Here is a 22,462-nt window from a genome sequence, read left to right as displayed (position 1 = left end):
TTACACATGTGTTAAAATATTGGACTAGGAAATGCCACACAATGGGCATACCAGTAGGAGATTCTTATTTGTATACGTTGATATTTGCTGACGACCAAGTTGTGATTGCTGCTGATAAAGAAGACGCCAGTTACATGATTAGAAAATTGAAAGAGGAGTACCGAAAGTGGGGTTTGGAAATGAGCATTGAGAAAACTAAATACCTTGTAGTCGGAAGTGATACTGAAGACTTAGAATTAGAAGGGGAATACATAAAAGGATGTGAAAAATTTAAATATCTAGGTTCTATTTTTGACAAAAACTCCACATGCGATCAAGATATAGAATATCGAATAAGTCAAGAAAGAAAAGCTATAAAACAGCTGATTGGCATTTGGTGGAGTAAAGGATTGCAAAATCAGACAAAGAAAAGAATCTACCAAACTATCGTGGAAGGAATTGTCCTGTACAACTCGGAAGTGTGGGAAGTAAAAGACCGACAAAATAAAAGACTTCAAGCTTTAGGAATGGACGGCAATCTTTAATCTGGAAGGGCGAGCGGCAATCTATAAATCGCGCTTAAGTGTCAATGTAATTTTTCATTAATCGTTTTAAAGCATATTTTATGTTGAAACAAAGTAAAGGACCCGCTCTTTGGCGCTCGGCGCCCCCAACATCCCGGCGCCCGTGTGCACCGCACACCCTGCACAATAGGTAAAGCCGCCTCTGCGAGGAAGGGTCCTTCATGGTTGAAAAAAAATGTTAACATGACCTTGCCCCCAGAAGGTTGAACTTTGTATGACAGCACTTTGTCAGCACTATAGCCACCTTTGCTGGCTATAAATAATTTAAGATTTAGTTAAATCAAGAAGTATCCCCATGAAATTTTTAGCCGTTATTTAGTTTTATTAATAATGTAGGTACATCTAAACCAAGGCCCTTTATTTTAAAGAGAACAAATATATTTAAAATTTAAATACACTATTGGTCGTTACACTTACCCATTGTGCCTAAGGTAAACAAAACAGTAGCAAGTGGAACTTGTAAAGGTTTAAATCCAAAGGCCATAATATACTGGAGGTGGCCTATCATAAAGGCCAACATTCCTAAGTCAAAATATTGATTCCATACTAGTAGAGCGTCACCTATACAACAGAATATTAATCCTAGAAGAATTTTTCTGGAATATTTATATCTGAAACAAACAAAAAACACATTATTTTGAAACTATTTTTTTTCTAGGTTCTCAGTTTATATAAAATATATTAATTAAGAATAAACTACGAATAAAATAATTAGATTATTTTAAATTACAGGGAAAGTCTCAGTGATTGGTTGTATACCAAAGTTAAAAAAACGTAAGTAAAAAACTTCGGTTTGTAAAATGGCATTAAAATGATTAAAACTTTAAAAAATTCATCCAAATGGATTATAGAAAAACATCAGAACGTTTTCGATCTAGTCAGATCATCTTCAGTGACATTCTGTGTAGTAATTGAAACTAGCCCACTACTTGATATATAGTCTTCAAAATTAAATAATTATTTATTAAACTATACTTTTGTAATGCGACACAATGTCGATGCTAATGGATTTTACTATTAATACTCAAAAGCAGCATGGCTTCCCTGCTCGAAAAACAGAAGGGGTACTTGTCAAAGCGAGTGACACAGAACGAAGTGACCAGTTTTTCGAGCAGGGAAACCAGTGGCGGTTCTAGACCAAAAAAACTGGGGGGGGGGGTGCGGCTGCCCCCTGCCCCGGGGTAGAACCGCCACTGAGGAAAGCCATGCTGCTTTTGGTTTTGCTTTCGGTTTTAGCTCACCAATATATAATTCCGGTTTCATGTCTGTTCGTCCGTCTGTCTGTCCGCGAATATAACTCGTCCGTTATTAAAACAGATATAATGACAAAAGAGGTGTCGAATGAGAGCTTATAATCCAAAAATGGTATTAGAGGCTTTGGACTTCCGGTTTTAGAGTTGTAACCGGAAGTACTGTTTTAAAATCGCCGAAATAATACAAGCGATATATTATTCGAAGCGCATTAGCAAGAGAATAAATATATACTTCCGGTTTTATATCAATTCCGGTTAAAAAGTTATAATCGGAACTGCAACATTATAATCGCAGAAATAGTACATGTGCTGTACATACATATAAACCATCGTGTATTGAAAAGTGGAGCTCGAATATTTAATTCCGGTTTTGATGTCATTTCCGGTTAAAAGTTATGACCGGTAGCTTGGCAAAATGACTAAAAGTTAGTGATATCGTATGTCAATCGACGCAAAATACAATATCGTATATCAATGCAAATCAAAATACAATATCGTATATCAATGCAAAATATCGTATATCAATCCACGAAGAGTTCAAATATTGATTTCCAGTTCTGGTCACGCTGGGTGAAAACCTAGGACTTAAGAAGCCTGTTTTATGTATTTCTTAGTTATGGGATTTGCTTGAAGACGGCGTTTGATCTTAAAAGATTTTCTAGGCAAAATTGTATAAGTTTTACTTCCCCTGTTGTTTCTGGTAGGTACCGAATTGTGTCAACTACAAAATTTGTATACAAAAAAAGTAATTTTCTGAGAAAAATTATGCTTTTAATTAAAGTGCAATAAACAATTCTGTATTGTTTAAAAGCATTATTACATTTTGGCATACTTAATATAAAACAAAATTAGTTTTTTTTCTACGGGGTCAACAAAGTCATGGACATGGCCCAATTATGAACAGTTATAAATTATTTATGAGTGAAATTGATATTTGCTTTCTGAGTATATTTAACGTATTGATTTGAGCCTGTTTTCACGCAATGAAATTATATTTTATCTATACAACTACTGATAATTTTACTTAAACCTTCTTATTTTAAAATTGGGCAAAACAAAACACGATCAATAATCTATTTTTTTCTTTTTCTTACCTTAGTTTAAGTAACACATTCTTTAAAAGAGAGAAACTCAACTTATTACCTACAAAAGTGGACAACATCAATCCCAAATAGACTACTTCATGATAAGTAAAGAAGACATACGTGAATGCAAGGATTGCAAGGTAATAGTTAGTGAGACAGTAAGCCAACAACATAAGCTGCCTGTTCTGGATATCGAAGTAAAAAGCGAAACTAAACAAAAAAATCGGAGAGGACCACAAAAAATCAAGTGGTGGATGCTAAAAGATGAGAAGGAAGGTCTATTCAGGGAAAGAATAGTAGAAAAAATATGTTGGAATATGAAAGGAAGCCCTAACACAATTTGGAGAAAAATGGCCAATATTATTAGAGAGACGGCTATTGAAATACTTGGGAAAACGTCAGGAAAGAAATTTGAGGATTAAGAGACTTGGTGGTGGTCAAATGAAGTACAAGGAAAAATAAAAGAGAAGGGAAAATTATATAAAAAGTGGCAAGAAACCAGATCGGACATAGATCTTCAAAACTATATGGTCGCCAAAAAGGAAGCGAAAGTAGCAGTAGCAAAAGCTAAAGCAGAAGCGTATTCAAAGCTATACGATCAACTTGATACCAGGGAAGGCGAAGCAAAGCTATGTGTATAAAATAGCCAAACAGAGAGCAAAGAAAGCAAGAAATTTTAATCAGATTAGATATATCCGAGATACTAATTCACGAAAAGGACGTCAAAAAGAGATGGAGAAAGTATTTTGACAGTTTATTAAATGATGTGAATTTGACAGACAGCCTGTGGAGTTAACGGAGACAGTAACAGCAATGGTTACCAGAATAACAAAGGAAGTGGCTCAAGCGCTTCAAAAAATAAAGAAAGGAAAAGCAGTCGGACCAGATGATATTCCTGGGGAAGTATGGAGAGCATTGGGAGAGACAGGAATAAGTTGGCTAGCAGGTCTATTTAATAGAATTATGGAAGTTGCACAAATGCCAGACGAATGGAGAAGCAGTATATTAGTACCTGTCTACAAAAACAAGGGACACATACAACAATGTACAAACTACAGGGCTATAAAACTACTTAGCCACACCATGAAAATATGGAAGAGAGTAATTGATAGACGGATAAGTGAAGAAACCGAAATATCCGATAATCAATTTGACTTTATGCAGGGCAGATCAACAACAGATGCAATTTTCATTGTAAGGCAACTGATGGAAAAATACAGGAATTAAGAGATCAACGCTCATATGGTATTCATTGATCTTGAGAAAGCATATGATAGAGTTCCTCGAGAGTTTCTGTAGTAAGCACTCGATAAGAAAGGAGTCCCTGGCGAAAATGTAAAGATTGTGAGATATATGTATGAGGGAGTAACGACTAGTGTTAGGACAGGTGTGGGAGAGACTGATAAATTTCAGGTGAAACTAGGATTGCACCAAGGCTCGGTGCTTAGTCCTTATTTATTTTCATTAGTTTTGGACCAGATAACAGCGAAACTACAGGGTAGCATTCCTTGGTGCCTAATGTATGCTGATGATGTAGTGTTAATAGAAAATAGTGTAAGAGACTTAGAACAAAAACTGGAACAGTGGAGACAAGCTCTGGAGGAAAAAGGTTTGAAACTTAGTAGGACAAAAACAGAGTATTTGGAATGTTCATTTAAAGATGGAGTTACTACAAATAAAATGGTGTCTTTGGATGGTGAAATGATTGTGAAGACAATAGTTTTAAGTACCTAGGATTGGTATTACAGAGTAATGGAGAAATAGACGGAGATGCATGTAGTAGAATTAGGGCTGGATGGATGAAGTGGAAACAAGCGAGTGGTGTGTTGTGTGAAAATTCTATAAAACAGCCATAAGACCGGCTATGATGTACGGAACTGAATGTTGGGCAGTGAAAAAGAAAGAGCAACAACGAATGCATGTGGCGGAAATGATAATGCTTAGATGGATGAGTGGAGTGACAAAGAAGGATAAAATTAGAAATGAGTATATTAGGGGAAGTCTAGGTGTGGCACCAATTGATGCCAAAATGAGAGAGCATAGGTTAAGATGGTTTGGTCATGTTCAACGTCGAGACGTTAATCACCCAATACGAAGAATAGCTGAAGTGCAGATTCCTGGAAGGAGTAGGAGAGGAAGACCAAAGAAGACCTGGGGGAGACGATAAGGCAGGACATGTTGGTAAAGTGGATTAACATTGATATGACCCAAGATAGAATTGTGTGGAGAAATGCAATTAGGGAAGCTGACTCAGCATAGGGATAAGGCAAAGAGAATGATGATGACCTTAGGTTAAGGACTTGTGTTTATTATTGCTCCGTTGGAAGTCGAGAACATATACATTTTTTGCGTATAGGTACCAATAATTTTTAATTTTGAAATTAATTTTCTTTGGTCTCTTTGTTCGACCCACCAATTCAATTTGATGTGAATTCTCAGAAGAATAACGTATTCAAAATTTCAAAATAGAATTTTACCAAAACGTTGAAAATTCGGATGGCCCGGAAGCCTTATCGGATTTTTCGGACTAGTTGGTCACACTAGTCATGAGTGATGCTGATAGCTTTGTAATTTTTTTCCTTTTGCATTGTTACTACAATCTGCACTTTTTTTTCGTTTTATTCTAAATATTACATTTTGAATAGTAGTTTATGATACGGTATTGTCACAAAACGTAGTGGGTTTGTTTTTTTATGATTCGCAGATTCGTGTTTATATTTTTATCAGCGTTGTGTATGACATTGACCTCTACTACGTTGGTGTATTTTGTGGTATTTATTAAAACAAATAAATTATAACCTGTTCACAATTTAGTATAACTGCATGCTAGATAAGCAGAACAATAGACATTAAAAATTACGATGTTAGATTACTTTGAATCCTTTGTTTTTAAGTTTAAATATTGGATTAAACAAAAAATTTAGTGAAAGACTTTAGAGAGAGACTTAGAGCCATTTCGTTCGTTGCAATCCGTAACTTCACACCGGGGTTTGTCCTGGTTGGGCCAGAGAAAGCAGCATATGTACCTCTTGATGAGAGACTAATAAGTTTCGAAGCCGGTAGAGGTGCTTGCTGCACTCTCTGATTGAACTAGAATATGGTGCGGCTGTAGTTTCGTGTTGCAACGAAACTGAAAATAGTTATTCATTTTTGAAAAAATTTAGTGTTTTAGATTTTATACTCAGTACATTTCTTTAAATAAGCAGTCAAAGCTAATAAATAAGAACACTAGTAATTATCCCTAATCACTAATATTACTTATTACCTGTTATCCAGGGTGACTCATGAATATTAGATACCCGGACGAGATTTTAATGTTAGTCTGCTCTAATAGAAATTGATCCAAATATTAAGCAAGCTGAACAATATGAGCAAGAAATATTATGCTCTTCTGTTGAACGAGAAATCCATCAAACGTCAGAAACTGCCATTGCTGATTTTGAAGTGGTAGATAGGTTTAAATACCTCGGGTCGTCCAATACAAACGAGGATATACGAAGAAATAAAACACTAATTGGCAATAGCACGCAACTCAACTGTAAAACTGTATATGGAAAAAATTAGTAATATGCCAAAAAAGTAAATTAAGACGGGGTCGTGAATTGTAAGTTTTTGAATTCCCTCTTGTCTTCTGCGCTTCAGCATCCATCTGGCTTGCAAATTTTAGAAGCCATGGAGGTGTTACCAAGGAAATGGACCAATAAGTTTTCAATTTAAAAATCTTGTAGTAATATTTTAATATTTTTAAATATTATTAATATTGCTATTAGGATTGAAAACTACTTCATCTTTCAATTGCCAGATGACGCTAGTCACCTAGTCCATTCACGTCAGTTGCGGTGTGGGGGCAGGCCCGGCCCCAGGGGTGGGCGAACTGGGCGGCTGCCCAGGGCGGCAAATTTAGGGGCGGCAAATTTTTGAAAAGCCAATTTTTGAAATTAAAGAAATAATAAATTATGTTTTTAATATTATAAAAAATCAAAATTATAAACAAGAGCGGCAAAAATGCCTCTGTAAAAACGAGAATTAAAAAGTGAAACAATAATAATTCATTCGACCGGAAATCGACAACGTCGCCTTCTTCTTCATCGTATAAGAATAGTGGGATCAAAACTACTCGCTAAGCCAGATCACGCTAAGTCTCCAGCTCATCTACAGTCACAGCGACAGTGGGTAGAACTAGCAATTTTATTAGACTATAATCGGGAAAATCCATAGACGAAGAAACACAAAAAGCTCTAAAATGTAATATGACGACTTGTATCAATAATAAAGTTTTTAGCACAACAGTGTCTTCCATTGAGGGGCGATTCTGATAAACTTTTTAATCACAACCATGGTAATTTTTAAAGCTTGTTGAGCTCTTTGGAAAATTTGATTCTGTTTTAAAAGAGCACATTAGGAGAACAACGAATGGTAGTAACAAGCAGCATCACTACTTGGGAAAACGTATCCAAAACGTAATTATTCAGCTTCTCCATGAACAAATAAAAAAAAAAAATTTTAACTTTTTGAACTCAGCAAAGTAATACACGATGGACAGATGATATCAGGTGGATTAGTAAAAACTGGCAACAATCAGCACAAAACCGTGAAGTGTGGAAACAATTGGGGGAGACCTATGTCCAACAGTGGACGTGAATTGGTTGGAGGATGATGATGATGATGAAAGTATTATAGCATAATTTTAGATTATACACCTAATATTGCTGGAGTGAAAAAGATAACTACTGTTATACATTTTGTAGATTTAGATTTATTCACAAAGTGTTAAAATTAAAGCACATTTTCTTGGATTTGTGCCTGTTCTGAAAACCACTGGCTTGGGACTTACAGAAGTTATTTTGAAAAAGCTGAATTAACTGTGAATACCTTTGGAAGATATGAGAGGACAAGGGTATGTTGTATGATAATGGGGCATACATGAAAGGGAAGAACTTGGGAGTTCAAAACAGAATTTTGAAAATGCTATGTTCTAGCCATTCACTCAACTTAGTCATAAATGATGCTGCTAGAGCTTCACAGATTTCAGTTGCTCTCTTTTCTTTACTGACAAAAATTTACAACTTTTCATCAGCATCTATTCATCGTGGGGCTATACTGAAAAATCATATTTCTAACCTTTGTTCGAAACTAGATGGGAAAGTAGAATTGATGCAATTACTCCCATTAGATACAAAATTGAAGAAATCTACAATGCTCTTGTAGAAATCACTGTCAATAAAAAGAACGATAAAATGGTTGCTCATGAGGCAAGCTGTTTGGCAAATCAAATCCGTGATTTTACTCTTCTTTGCTCTGTGGTAATATGGCATGACATTTAACTTCACATCAACGTAGTCAGCACTGCCATAGCCACCTTTACTTAACAAGCCATGAAGTTGAAACTTGGCAACATCTATTGGTAGACCGATTAATTCTGACAGTTCTCATTTGTTTTTAAATAATTTTCACTGTATTTACAGAGAAACTGAAACATTTTACAATATTTCGTGCTCCAAATTATAAAGAACATTAAAAGGTATGTTATTAAGATGATTTTAGTTCAATATAATATATTTTTACATAAACTTGCGTGCATATAGAAATCCGTCCACTTAAAAATTTTGTCATTTTTAATGTCTCATATTTCCTAAACCTGTTGGCAGATTTAAGTGATTTTTATAATATGTTATAGCCTAATTCTTTAACAATACCTCTGTAATGATATTGTTGGTAAACAGTTAAATTTTTATGGTGTACCGGGCATTTAAAAAATACTGAAATTAAAACCCAACTATAGACTCCGGTTTTCTTAACATTCTGTTTTTTTGATTAATTTGCTTATGTTTAACAACTAGATTTGTTCTTTATCAATTCAGGGTGTTTCTAAATAAGTTTGACAAACTTTAAGGGGAAAGGAATAAAATGAAAAATTTTGACGCCTGTATTTTAAAGGTAATCATTTTTTTTTCGAATTCTGAGAAAACTAATAAGTATTTTTGAAAAATTGAAACGCAGAATAAAAGATTACTTTATTACCGAGGGCCAAAAGTCCCTTAGAATGAATAAAAAGTTTTTTTTAATGACATATTTGAAACTAAAAATCACACTAAATTTTCTTAGGTTTTCACCCCTGTAACATATTAAAATAAACATAGAAGTTTTCAGGAACTTTGGGTCCTTGGTCCTAACGTAATTTTTCACTCTGCGTTTAAATTTTTGAAAAATACTTATTAGTTTTCTTAGGATTCGAAAAAAATGAATCCCGTTTATATTCTTGTTATTGGTTTTTTTTTTGTATAATAAACGTTACTTACAAGGAATTACTTTTAATATTATTTTGTACAAACTTCCAATTAATAATATTTTCTTGTTCGACTCAAAAAATACTATAAATTTTACCAGAATTTGTACTTTAAAATCGTAGTTTCGAAAGCGGTAGCCCGAAAGTCAGACTACGGACGTCATCAATTGCGACGTTGCCTTTTTCTCTTCATGGCTTGTAAAGTAAAGGAGGCACTGCACAATCACTGCAGAGTATTGATATGCGAGTGTATTATCAAGCTGTAAGTTTATTTAAAAAAGGAAAATCCATTTTAAGTCTCTCAGAAGTGATTTAAAATTCCAGGGCTATTTGACAGCCGCAAAACCGCAAAAAAGCCAGTATCAAAGTTTTAAATTATTGAGAATATGAAAATCGGAGGCACAGCAATTGCAAGAAAGACGAAAGTGAAAAGACAATTTGGCTATAAGGCTGAAGATGAAAGTATAGACGTACATAGATATAGAGACACGATATAAAGTTTACTTCTATTTAAAAATTATAGACACAACCTTTAACGCATTAAGTGATAGATTTCAGAAAACTAAGAGCGATGGTGAAATTTTTGTTTTTGGCTCTACCAAGGGAAGTGGGGCGGCAGTTGCTGATCTTGCCCAGGGCGGCAAAATCCCTAGGGCCGGGCCTGTGTGGGGGATAAACTCTCGGTGTTGGTCACTTAGAGTATGGAGTAGCAGGCCTACGTTCTCTCCGATGAGACTCCGACAAGTGTCGAAAATCGTCGATTCAGAGTGCTGGACTGCGCTCCGTATTCTAAGTGAAAAATAAGATTGTTTTGCCTTCGCATTGCAACTGAATAAAAATGGAAGTTTTTATTTTATTTTTATATTGGTCATTACTTCTTTGAGTAACTAGGTCCATGAAATTTACCAGCTGAACAGACGGGGTCGTGAATTGTAAGTTTTTGAATTCCTTTTGTCTTCTTTGCTTCAGCATCCATCTGGCTTGCAAATTTTAGAAGCCATGGAGGTGTTACCAAGGAAATAGACCAATAAATTTTCAATTTAAAAATGTTTTAGTAATATTTTTATATTTTTAAATATTATTAATATTGCTATTAGGATTGAAAACTACTTCATCTTTCAATTGCCAGATGACGCTAGTCACCTAGTCCATTCACGTCAGTTGCGGTGTGGGGGATAAACTCCCAGTGTTGGTCAATTGGAGTGTGGAGTAGCAGGCCTACGTTCTCTCCGATGAGACTCCAACAAGAGTCGAAAATCGTCGATTCAGTGTGCTGGACTGCGCTCCGTATTCTAAGTTAAAAATAAGATTGAACTGAATAAAAATGGAATTTTTATTTTATTTTTAAATTAAAACTATTTTACGTACACCAATATTTTATATTTTTATATTATACTTCTGAGACATGGGCATTAAAGGTCACCAACATAAGAAAATAGATACTTTCAATATATTATGGGCTTACAGAAAAATGTTGCGAATATTATACACAAAGCTCGCATTAACATTTCCAATATAAAGCAACTAAAGTTAAAACAAGAACGAAAATAAAGCAGCTCAAAAACTGAGCTTCGGGAATAAAATTAATGGTAAAACACTGCAAGCAAAGCCTCCCACACATTGAGTGAATCAAGCGAGAGGAATTATTTATAATTTAGAGGAAAAATATTACTAGCCAAGACAGGTAGTGATAAAGAAGCACAATTTGAGCAAAATTGGGGCATGATGACACACTTTTTCGAGACTTAACAGAGAAAGGAAGAAGAAAATGAGATGATTTCTAGATGGGCTCAATATTTCAGGGATCCATTGAATATTTAGAGCCAAAATTCAAAGCAAAGGCTGGCGGTTGAAATAGTAGATCAGCAGATTGTGTAACCAATCATAGAAAAGGTAGATGAAGTAATATTATGAGGCTGAGAAAGGGTAAGAGCCTTGAAGATGATCAATCCGAAGCAATATTTTGAATCAGATGCAAGTTTAAGTTGCCTTCTTTGTTCTATAGCTTTCCATGATACGGTAAAGAGTCATCAAAAAACCCTAATTATTATAGTTATATTGACAATGATAATACTATTTGTTCTGAAATATCAGCTATCGTCATTTAAGTGTAAAATCCGCAACCTATACTTTAATTATGATTTTTCTCGATGCTTTATACTGTTATCTATTGAATAAGGTTATATAATAAAATATTTATTGCTACAATATGCTCTAATATTGGTAGTTAAAACACAATATCAGATCAATACTACATATAGTAGACGGAGAGGCAACGCTGAAAAATCTATTTGAATTTACTAAAGCTAGATTTTTCACAGTTGATTACTGTGAGAGTCTAGAGAAACATACTGCGGTCGGTCAAGCGAAACGTAGAACAGGGGTTACTGAGAGGGTATCAAAGTTGCTTTCCTACGAAGGTAATTATTTCCATTTACTAAGGCTGAAAATCAGTACACACATTTTAAATTAAATATAAATAAAAGTTATTATAGTCGGTCAGCTGTATGACGGGACAGAGCCGGTCAGTCGGCCCCAATAACCGATTGAGGAAATGAAGCATTTTGGCTCGCAATTTTTTCGTCCAGCATGGATTAACCTGAAATTCTCACAGAAGGTAGGGAATAGTCCAAGGATCATTTTCTATATCATGCCGCTATCATACGCTAAAACCTTGGGGGTGGTTGCCACCCCATCTCGGGGGTGGGAATTTTTTATTACATTTTAACTCTGCAATTCGATGTAAAACGTGATTCTAAGAAAAAAATGTTTTTTACATTTTCTTCGTAAAACTAATATTTTTAGAGTTATTCGCGCTTGAAAATAACAGTTTTTCGACGAAAAAATCGACTTGTTTAGAGGGTTTTTTGAGAATATGTACCTCGAAAAATATGCATTTAATCAAAAAAACTGTAGATATCAAAATTATATATTTTAGTAACGCTAACCAAATTCTTTTCGAGTAATATCATTAGGACCAATACAAACCGAGATACGGCATGTTAAAAGTTAGCTTTTTTCGTCAAATGCATAATTTGAAATATTCAAAGACAAATAATGGGAAAAATTTGAATTTTTCGAGAAAAACTTAAATAATCTTTTTTCACGTATACAATTAGAGCTTTCAAAAAAAAAATAACAAAAAGTTTCTAGCATGAAAATTAAGCGACTTACAATAAAAAAAAAATGTCGGTATCTGCTTTTCTCTACGAAAAAATCAGTGAAAACAACCCCCTAACTACCTTCCTAATTCAAAATTGGTCTTCACCTTTCTGTAGTTCCTTTTATATTTATATTATCGATACATTAAGGAGTTTGACCTATTTAAAATGCCTAATTTTGGAAAAATATTATATCTCACTGTGTACTGATTTTCAGTCTTAGTAAATGGATTTAATTACCTTCGTAGGAAAGTAACTTTGATACCCTCTCAGTAATGAGACCCCTCAAAAACGATTTTGTAGGATTTTTAAAGAGCTATAAGACTGTGTAAATTAAATTCCGTAAGATGCCTTAGTTTTCAATTGGGGCGGGTTTAAAGGGCTCGAATAAGGGGGTGTTTGCTGGTAAATAGAGGTTTTAAACAGCTGTATCTGGCTAACTATTCACTGTAATGGAAATCTACGTACAGGGTAATTTTAGTCATTAAAACAGCTACAATTTAGTGGTTTATAATTTTTTTCATATCTCCAGTACTTTCGGAGGTATTTTGCAGTAAAAGGTGAAAAATACCAAATTGCAAAAAATCAATTTTTCTAACTCCAATTTTTCCAAAATTAGGCAGTCTAAATAGGTCAAACTCCTTGAGTGTATTGATAATATAAATATAAAAGGAACTACAGAAAGGTGAAGACCAATTTTGAATTAGGAAGGTAGTTAGGGGGTTGTTTTCACTGATTTTATTCGTAGAGAAAAGCAGGTACCGACATTTTTTTATAAGTCGCTTAATTTTCATGCTAGAAACTTTTTATTATTTTTTTTTGAAAGGTCTAATTGTATAAGTACTTGAAAAAAGATCATTTAAGTTTTCCTCGAAAAATACAAATTTTTCCCATTATTTGGCTTTGAATATTTCAAATTATGCATTTGACGAAAAAAGCTAACTTTTAATATGCCGTATCTCGGTTTGTATTGATCTTAAAAATATTATAGGAAAATAATTTTTTTACGTTACTAAAAGATACAATTTCGATATCTACAGTTTTCTTGATTAAATGAATATTTTTCGAGGTATTTTCAAAAAACCCTCTAAAAAAGTCGATTTTTTCGTCGAAAAACCGTTATTTTCAAGCGCGAATAACTAGAAAAATATTAGTTTTACGAAGAAAATGTAAAAAACATTTTTTTCTTAGAATCAGTTTTTCCATCGAATTACATGGTCAAAAAGTAATAAAAAATTCCTACCCCCGAGATGGGGTGGCAACCACCCCCAAGGTTTTAGTGTATGATAGCAGCATGATATATAAAATGATCCTTGGACTATTCCCTACCTTCTGCGAAAATTTCAAGTAAATCCATGCTGGACGAAAAAATGGCGAGCCAAAATGCTTCATTTCCTCAATCGACTATTGGGGCCGATCGACCGGCTCTGTCCCGTCATACAGATGACCGACTATATTAATTTTTATTTATATTTAATTTAGAATGTGTGTACTGATTTTCAGCCTTAGTAAATGGAAATAATTACCTTCGTAGGAAAGCAACTTTGATACCCTCTCAGTAACCCCTGTTCTACGTTTCGCTTGACCGACCGCAGTATGTTTCTCTACACACTCACAGTAATTAACTGTGAAAAATCTAGCTTTAGTAAATTCAAATAGATTTTTCAGCGCTGCCTCTTGGTCTATAGTAGGGGAAGCAAGTATGCTAAATTTGCAGTTACTCGCTTGTTATGAGGACCTATTGGGTTGTGAAGATTAGGTCCTAAAACCAGAAATAGTTAAGTTAAGTTTTCCATTTTAGTGGGGACTTTCCATTATAGCGGCATCTATCCATAATTCGAAAAAATTTTTCCAATAAAAGTTCGAATAAAAATAAAAAGGGGGGCTCCTACTTAAGATTTTAAAGTAACCCTCCACCCAACCTCCGGGGGGATCGTGTTTGGTGTCATTCGATATATTTCGAAGCGAGCGAGATATATATAGCGAGCTCATTCGAGGAACTGCAAATTATGATGGAGGAACTCGCAGGCAGCTCCCAATACGTCGGCCTAAAAATGAACACGAGAAAAACAAAAATAATGACAAACACAGATGACCCCAGACGTATAACTATAAATGGCAGTTTCAAATCCTGAAACTTGACTTCTTCTTCCTAAAGTCCGTCTCCTATCGGAGGTTGGAAATCATCACAGCTATTCTTATTTTACTGGCGGCCGCCCTAAATAGGTCGATGGAACTGCAGCCGAACCATTCCCTCAGATTTCTTAACCAAGATATTCTGCGCCTACCGATACTTCTCTTACCCCTGATTTTATCCTGGATGATCAGTCTCAGCAGCGAGTATTTGTCACCTCTCATAACATGGAAAAAGTATTCAAGCTTTCTTCTTTTAACAGTAAGTACAACTTCACATCCTTTTCCGATCCGACGTAAAATTTCGGCATTCGTCACGTGGTTCACCCAAGATACACGGAGCATTCTACGGTAACACCACATCTCAAAAGCTTCAATGTTTTTAATGCTGCCCATCTTCATGGTCCATGACTCAACTCCATATAATAAAGTGGAGAAGATATAACACCGCAGCATACGCACTCTCAGATCAATATTTATGTCACGACTACAGAGAAATATTTTCATCTTGTTAATGCTGATCTAGCTATTTCTATTCTTGCTCTTTTTTCTTTTGCTTGAAACTTGACAAAGAGAACCAAAGTGCGGAAATTACTAGGAGATCAAGACTAGCATGGGCAGGATTTGGAAAACTTAGTTGGATACTTAAGAACCGCAAAATACCCCAATACTTGAGGAGCAAAGTGTTCAACCAGTGCATCCTTCCTATCATGACATATGGATGTCAAACCTGGACCGTAACCAAGGAAAATAAACTAGCCACAACAGAAAGAGCAATGGAAAGAGCAATATTAGGTACACGACTGTCAGATAAAATGAGGAACGACTGGGTAAGATCAAAAACAAAAGTCGAGGACATAACAACAAAAGTTGCCAAACTTAAATGGAGCTTCGCAGGCCACACTGCTAGACAAAAAGACCAACGTTGGAATGCAACAATACAACATTGGAGACCTTACCAAAGTAAACGACCGTGAGGAAGACCACAGATGAGGTGGTTTGATGATATTAAAAGAGTAGCCGAAACAAATTGGAAATATGTTGCTCAGGATAGAGACCGATGGAAGGAGTTGGGAGAGGCCTATGTCCAAAGGTGGACGATAGAAGGCTAAGAAGAAGAAGAAGATATGGTAGGGGTACATTTACAGGGTACAAGGTTTCTCCCCATGTGATTTACTGATGTGCTCGAGTAACTGCAAAAATCCCCGCTTGCGCTCCCCTACCAATAATAACAATGGATGAAATAAAACAGTCTATAATCAATTTCGTACATTAAAACAATTATCGAGGATTAAATTATACTTACTCATTTCCTAAGCTCATTCCATTAAGTATCACGAATAACATTAGGCTTACTATTGGTAGACATTTTAATATAACGCTGAATATGGATGGTTTATCTTGTGGAATGAATATCACGAAATATATAGCTACGGTTTTGAAGAATGGAACCAATTTGGGTCCAACGCTTCTAATCTGAAACGAAAAAGAAATCATTGTAGAAAAACTAAAACCAATTAGGGTTACATAAAATAGAAATCATCATCATCATCATCAATTAGCCGATCGGGTCCACTGCTGGGCATAAGTCTCCTTCAGTTCTTTCCAGTGTTCTCTACACTGGACCCCAGTTTCGAGCTACTCTTTTTATGTCGTCGGTCATCCTCGGCTCCCTTTAGTTTCTGGGCCTAATTAGTATGGCTTACTTCGCCAAATGCTCTGCCCATGTCAGTCCTATTCGCCTCTGTATTTCATGTGTTTGATCAGGGCCTATTTTACCACTAGGCCCGTGAGGCACCTGCCTCGGGCCCGTATTTTAATGGGGCCTGGAAAAATCACCAACAAAAAAAATTTATTACAATAACAAAATAAATTTTTAACATTCTTTCATTTTATAAACAGGAAATAATAAATGACAACAATAAGAGTTATAATTAAAAAATGTTTAATTGTTTAAATATACATTTTATTAATTGTTACATAATTAATACATTTAAAAAAGTTATTATTAATATTAAAGGCCCCAAAAATTGTGTAGTGCCTCGGGCCTGATTTGAAGTAAAATGGGCTCTGTGTTTGATTGTCTCTGCTTACTTTGATCTCGTGTCCTACATATTTGTAAGTGTCTGTTGTATGGTATTATTGTCGATAGTTATATTTCCGCTCATATCGAGATTTGTCATGAGTTTAGTTTTCTTAAAGTTTATTTTTAATCCTGCTCTCTCAGACAGAGTTAAGCGAATGTGTCATAGAAACTGTATCTTGTAAGTTGTTTGTGATTAATACAACATCATCTGCAAACCTCAGATGATTTAATCTTTCTCCATCTATATTGATGCCCATATCTTGCCATTGAGTACTACTAAATATTTACTCTAGAGTTGCCGTGAACAATTTTGGTGAAATATTGTCTCCTTGTCTTACTTATGGACCTAAGCTGAATTTTTTTTGTCTTAGGCTTTGTGTTTTAAAAGTCAATAAAGTTTATATAAGAAGTATTTGGCTTCTCTTTGCTTTAAATGTCGATGAAACCTTGTTATACAGGGTGTATATATACAAAAGTTTCTATAATCTTTGATAATAGAGATATCGAGATGATTTCTTTACGAAAATGTTAAGAAAATATAAAGCTCTATCGCAATAGCTTTATCGCAATATCAAATGCTTAGACAAAGCTAATGACAAACCTGGTCCCCAGTGAAAACATTGTCATTAACGACTGCGAAATGGAGTTTGCGGAAAAGTATACATATCTTGGTCATGAAATACGAATCACAAGAGACAATCAAACATGTGAATTGAAACGAAGAAATTCTCTCCTGGACCGCATATGGTAAACTCAGAGACGTATTCAAAGTGATCTTCCAATCTGCTTGAAACGGAAAGTCTGTAATCAATGCGTTTTGCCGGTTATGACCTATGGTGAAAACTCTAACAATTAACAACCGCATCTGCCAACGTAAAATGGAAAGGCCGATGATTGGTGTGTCATTGCGGGACCATATAACAAACGAAGAACTACGATTGAGAACAGGAGTCACAGATGTATTTTAGGGGAGATGGACAAAGAGGTTGCTCGAGTGGAAACCAAGAGCCGATAAAAGAAATAGATGAAGTCCACCCACGGGATGGAAGGACGATATGAAAAGAATGATCACAAATTGGATTCAATGCGCCCAGGACAGAAGACAGTGAACGGAAATAGTGGAGCCCTATATCCAGCAGTTGATGCAAAGGGCTGATTGATGATGATATCGTAATATTAATAAGATGTACCGTTTGGCTTTAGAAGTGAATTTTGGAGCAAGCCTTTTTTCTACAGAAGTTTTGATATAAAAAGTTCATGAAATATACTGCGATCGATGTATACTTTATTGATTTCAAGAAAGCATTTGAGAAAGTACATGAAAGACTGCTTCTAATATTAAAGAAATGTGGATTCGATGACAAAAGTTTACGCCTAATCAGAAGCTTATACTTACAACAAGGAGCGTCTGAACATAAAGTAAAACAGAAAATTTGTCAAAGCTGCATTTTATCATCATTATTCAATACATACTGCGAATTACTGTTCAGGGAATAAGATACGAATAAGAAAGATTGCTTAAAAATTAATGGTGACAGCAATAATAATTTATGGTACTTGAGTGGTCCTATAAGCACTTAGCTTCTCCGCCCGATGGCGCCACTATCGCAAAAGAAATCTACTAACGCTAAACACGTACACACCGATTTTGGACGGTCAATTTTATATCGGCTACCACGGAGGAGAACGTGAAAGAAATCCACGATCTCGTATTGGCAGACCGCCGACTGAAGGTGAGCGAGATAGCTGAGACAGTAGGCATCTCTAAATATCTCGTTGATCATACTCCGGACAACAACAGCAACCATGAGACCACTTGAGAGTAGTGTCTGAGGATTTTAAACATAGTTCCCCTGGTCCAGATCAGAGACCAAGGAACAGTCGATTCAGTGGACTTCACCCGGCGAACGTGCTCCGAAGAGGGCGAAGACTGTTCAATCGGCCGGAAAGGTGATAGCCACAATTTTATGGGGTTCACAAGGTGTGATCTATATTAATTTCCTGAAAAAGGGCAAAACGGTCACAGAGCTTTACTCATCATTCTTTTTGCCTTATTCCTATGCGGGGTCGGCTTCCCTAATTGCATTTCTCCACACACTTCTATCTTGGGTCATATCAATGTTAATCCCCTTTACCAACATGTCCTGCCTTATCGTCTCCCCCAGGTCTTCTTTGGTCTTCCTCTTCTACTCCTTCCAGGAATCTGCACTTCAGCTATTCTTCGTATTGGGTGATTAAACGTCTCGACGTTGAACATGACCAAACCATCTTAACCTATGCTCTCTCATTTTGGCATCAATTGGTCCCACACCTAGACTTCCCCTAATATACTCATTTCTAATTTTAGCCTTAGTTGTCACTTCACTCATCCAAATAAGCATTCTCATTTCCGCCACATGCATTCGTTGTTCCTCTTCCTTTTTCACTGCCCAACATTCAGTTCCGTACATCATAGCCGGTCTTATGGCTGTTTTATAGAATTTTCCCTTCAGCTTCATTGGAATTTTTCTGTCACACAACACACCACTCGCTTCTTTCCACTTCATCCATCCAGCCCTAATTCTACTGCATGTATCTCCATCTATTTCTCCAATACTATGTAATACCGATCCTCCTTTTTCTTAGGGTGCCTGTCCGTTCCGGACGTTGGCGATCATTCTGGCTATGATGACTTTGTTAGTTGCTATACGGAATAGTTGTGTTGAGGTCTTTCTATACCATGCTCTCAGGTTAGCAAGCCAGGATATTCTTCTTCGTCCTGGGGCCCTTTTTCCTTCAATTTTACCTTGTAAAATGTACTGGAGTAGCTCGTATCTGCCTTGATTTCTCATTATATGCCCTAAGTACTGCAGCTTACGGCCCTTCACGATGTTGACTAAATCTGCGGTTGTGTTCATCCTCCGTAGTACTTCTTCATTGGTGACTTTGTCTGTCCATGGTATCCTCAGGATCCTTCTGTACAACCAAAGCTCACAAGCTTGAAGTTTCGATAGAGTTTCCGCCTTCAAGGTCCACGTTTCCACTCCGTATAAAAGCACTGAGTACACGTAACATTTAAGGAGCCTTATCTTTGTTTTTAGAGTGATGCCATGGCTCTTGAACACAGAGCTCATAGTCAAGAAGGCATTTTTGCCTTTCCGATGAGACATTTAATCTCTTGAATATTGTCCCACGACTTATTGATACCGATCCTAGGTACTTAAAACTATTGCTTTTCACAATCATTTCACCATCCAAAGATACCATTTTATTTGCCATAGAGCTTTACTATGCCGCATTATTGGGCCGATTCGACGCCTAATTTCAGAAAACAGCCCCTATTGGTGAAGAAAAAAATATTCTTCCTCAATGACAACGCTCCGGTTCACATTTCTGTCGTCGCCATGGCCAAATTGGGCTACGAATTACTGTCCCATCCACCGTGTTCTCCAGATTTGACCCTGTATGACTTTTTGTTTCCAAACTTGAAAAAGTTACTCCTCGGGCCGAAATTTAAGTCGACTGAGGAGTTCATATCACCGACACGGAAGCCTACTGTGCAGACCTCGAGAAAACGTATTTTTCAGAAGGGTTAAAGGAGGTGGAACATCGCTGGCTCAAGTGTATCGAGCTAAAAGGAGACTCCTTTCAGAAATAAATCACCACTTTTCCAAAATTTTCGTTTATATTTTAAAGGCTAAGTACTTATCGGACGGCCCTAGTATGTGGACACTAGACTTCCAGATAGCTGATACAGCGAAGCATCTGGAGGAACTTAGGAATAGATCATCTAGTGGAAACAAAAGACATCGTAATCCAACGTATCACAAAAAGTATATTTTATTTTTACAATATTTCATATATAGGAAAACCGAAAAGAGGGAAAGAGAAGAAAAATCCCGGCAATTAGAAAAATATTTTGAGGGTGTCACTCTTTCGTAGTGTTTTTTGTTTAGCTAAAATGTCTTATAAAAACTATGCCAAATTGAAAAGATTATAGTGCTGAGAACTTATATAAGCAATAATTAGTAAACAAACTGGCGGAAATTAAATGGATTATTTCCTAAACAAAACCCCACCAATGGCAACTAAGCTACAAATAGATCAAGTTCATTGAAACATGTGTGTGCGCTCAATAATAATACCTAAGCTAATATAGTAACTCTCAAACCAGACTTTATATTTAAGATCGATAAAAAATGTAACTTACGACTTTGGCCACTGAAGACATGTCAACTTTATTAAATGTTGATGGTCAACTAGAGCGATTTTTTATTTTGTACTGTTTTGATCGGCACATATAAACGCGTTCTCTTTCTACCGAATACTGATCAAAACAACGAACTACCCGGTGTTGCCACACGTTCGTTGGGAAATTACTGTATTTGCGCAATGAGTTATGATGTCTTAATAATTTATTAAACTTTGTTGCTTAGAAAACTAACACAAAGGTTTTTGTTTTGGATGAGGTTTCATTCATAAGGCCATAATGAAATTAAAAAGGATCGAAAGATGTTTAAGTGACACAGCCACGAAAAGTACCCTTTCAGACTAAGGCACTGGTGCTAGTCCAGGGTAATAAGGTTTTTTCCATGACACTCGAACAGCCAGGGTACTGAAGCGTTTTTTCGACGGGTAATACCAAATACTATGGACAGTCCATAATATTTGGTAATACCTAAAAGAGAAAATTGGAACTATTTCCTGCGTAGGATCTGGCAGCCATTTTTATTTATAAACAATTAAGTGTCAAAAAATGGCATTTTTCACTTTTTTTTTCAAATCAATGGAAAACAGGGAAACTTGGTTTTTTTAGTACAAATATCTTCGAGATTATGGAAAATGCTTTCAAATGACGTATTACAAAGTTTTGATATACTCATTTATTGTTAATATAATGGCGAAAAAAGGTCGGAATTGCAAAAAAAAATATTTTTGCAATAACTGTTGTAAAAATTAGTGTACAGCTTTGACATTTTTGTCAAATAAGGGTTCTTTGGTGCTTAATATGTGATAAAAATTTCAAAGCGATTCATTCAATTGTTTAAATTTTATTCAAATTGTTTATCCCAGAGAGCATTTTTTTTGCAATAACATAAGTCAGAAGAAAATAATGTTCGAACCATTCCACAGATGTCAAATGAAAGAGCATGAGCTATTTTTTCAATAAAATATAGTTGGTTTACAAAAAGTGAATAAAAAATGCATTTATTAGTAATCAATAATTATGCAAAAGTATCGTAAATCTTTCCTTACAAACTTTTTATTTTGTTATAAATATAAGAAATTATACATATTTATTACAATTTTTTTTATCAATTATGATATAGATAACATTGCTTGGTAGTTGTGCACTTAAAACAGGATAAAAAAGTTAATTTTTTTGGAAAAAGTTATTCAAGAAGTTTATAAAGAAAAATTGACGATACTTTTGCATAATTATTTATTACTAATAAAAGCATTTTTCATTCACTTTTTTAAACCATGTTGAAAATGTAGCTCATGCTCTTTCATTTGACACCTGTGGAATGTGGAATGGTTCTAAGGTCATTTTTTTCTGACTTATGTTATTGCAAAAAAAATGCTCTCTGGGATAAACAATTTAAATAAAATTGAACAATTGAATGAATCGCTTTGAAATTCTTATCACATATTAAGCACCAAAGAACCCTCATTTGACAAAAATTTCAAAGCTGTACACTAATTTTTACAGCAGTTATTGCGAAAATATTTTTTTTGCAATTCCGACCTTTTTCGCAATTATATTTAACAATAAATGAGTATATCAAACTTTGTAATACGTCATTTTAAAGCTTTTTCCATAATCTCGAAGATATTTGTACTAAAAAAATCATAAGTTTCACTGTTTTCCGTTGATTTAAAAAAAGGGGAAAATGCCATTTTTTGACAGTTAAT

At 35.3% G+C, this 22,462-nt stretch overlaps 1 protein-coding gene across 2 annotated transcripts in view; it reads right to left on the bottom strand.

The window, feature by feature from the left end:
* The window catches only part of LOC114339361 (lysoplasmalogenase-like protein TMEM86A), a 155,106-nt gene that overhangs the window by 72,488 nt on the left and 60,156 nt on the right, over positions 1-22,462 (bottom strand). The window contains exons 1-3 of one of the 2 annotated variants that reach the window (XM_028289997.2): positions 20,757-20,892; positions 15,788-15,957; positions 981-1,174 (exon numbers count right to left, since the gene is read on the bottom strand). In XM_028289997.2, the coding sequence (XP_028145798.2) occupies positions 981-1,174; positions 15,788-15,957; positions 20,757-20,777 (385 nt within the window). In that variant the 5' untranslated portion in view covers positions 20,778-20,892. Of the gene's footprint in view, positions 1-980; positions 1,175-15,787; positions 15,958-20,756; positions 20,893-22,462 lie in introns of those variants that run through there. The other variant, XM_050651457.1, reaches the window with a different exon arrangement.

The sequence above is a fragment of the Diabrotica virgifera genome, chromosome 5, assembly GCF_917563875.1.
Source record: "Diabrotica virgifera virgifera chromosome 5, PGI_DIABVI_V3a".
NCBI lineage: Eukaryota > Metazoa > Arthropoda > Insecta > Coleoptera > Chrysomelidae > Diabrotica > Diabrotica virgifera.
The sequence above is the reverse complement of the archived record's forward strand: the minus strand, read 5'-3'. Positions and strand labels throughout refer to the sequence as shown.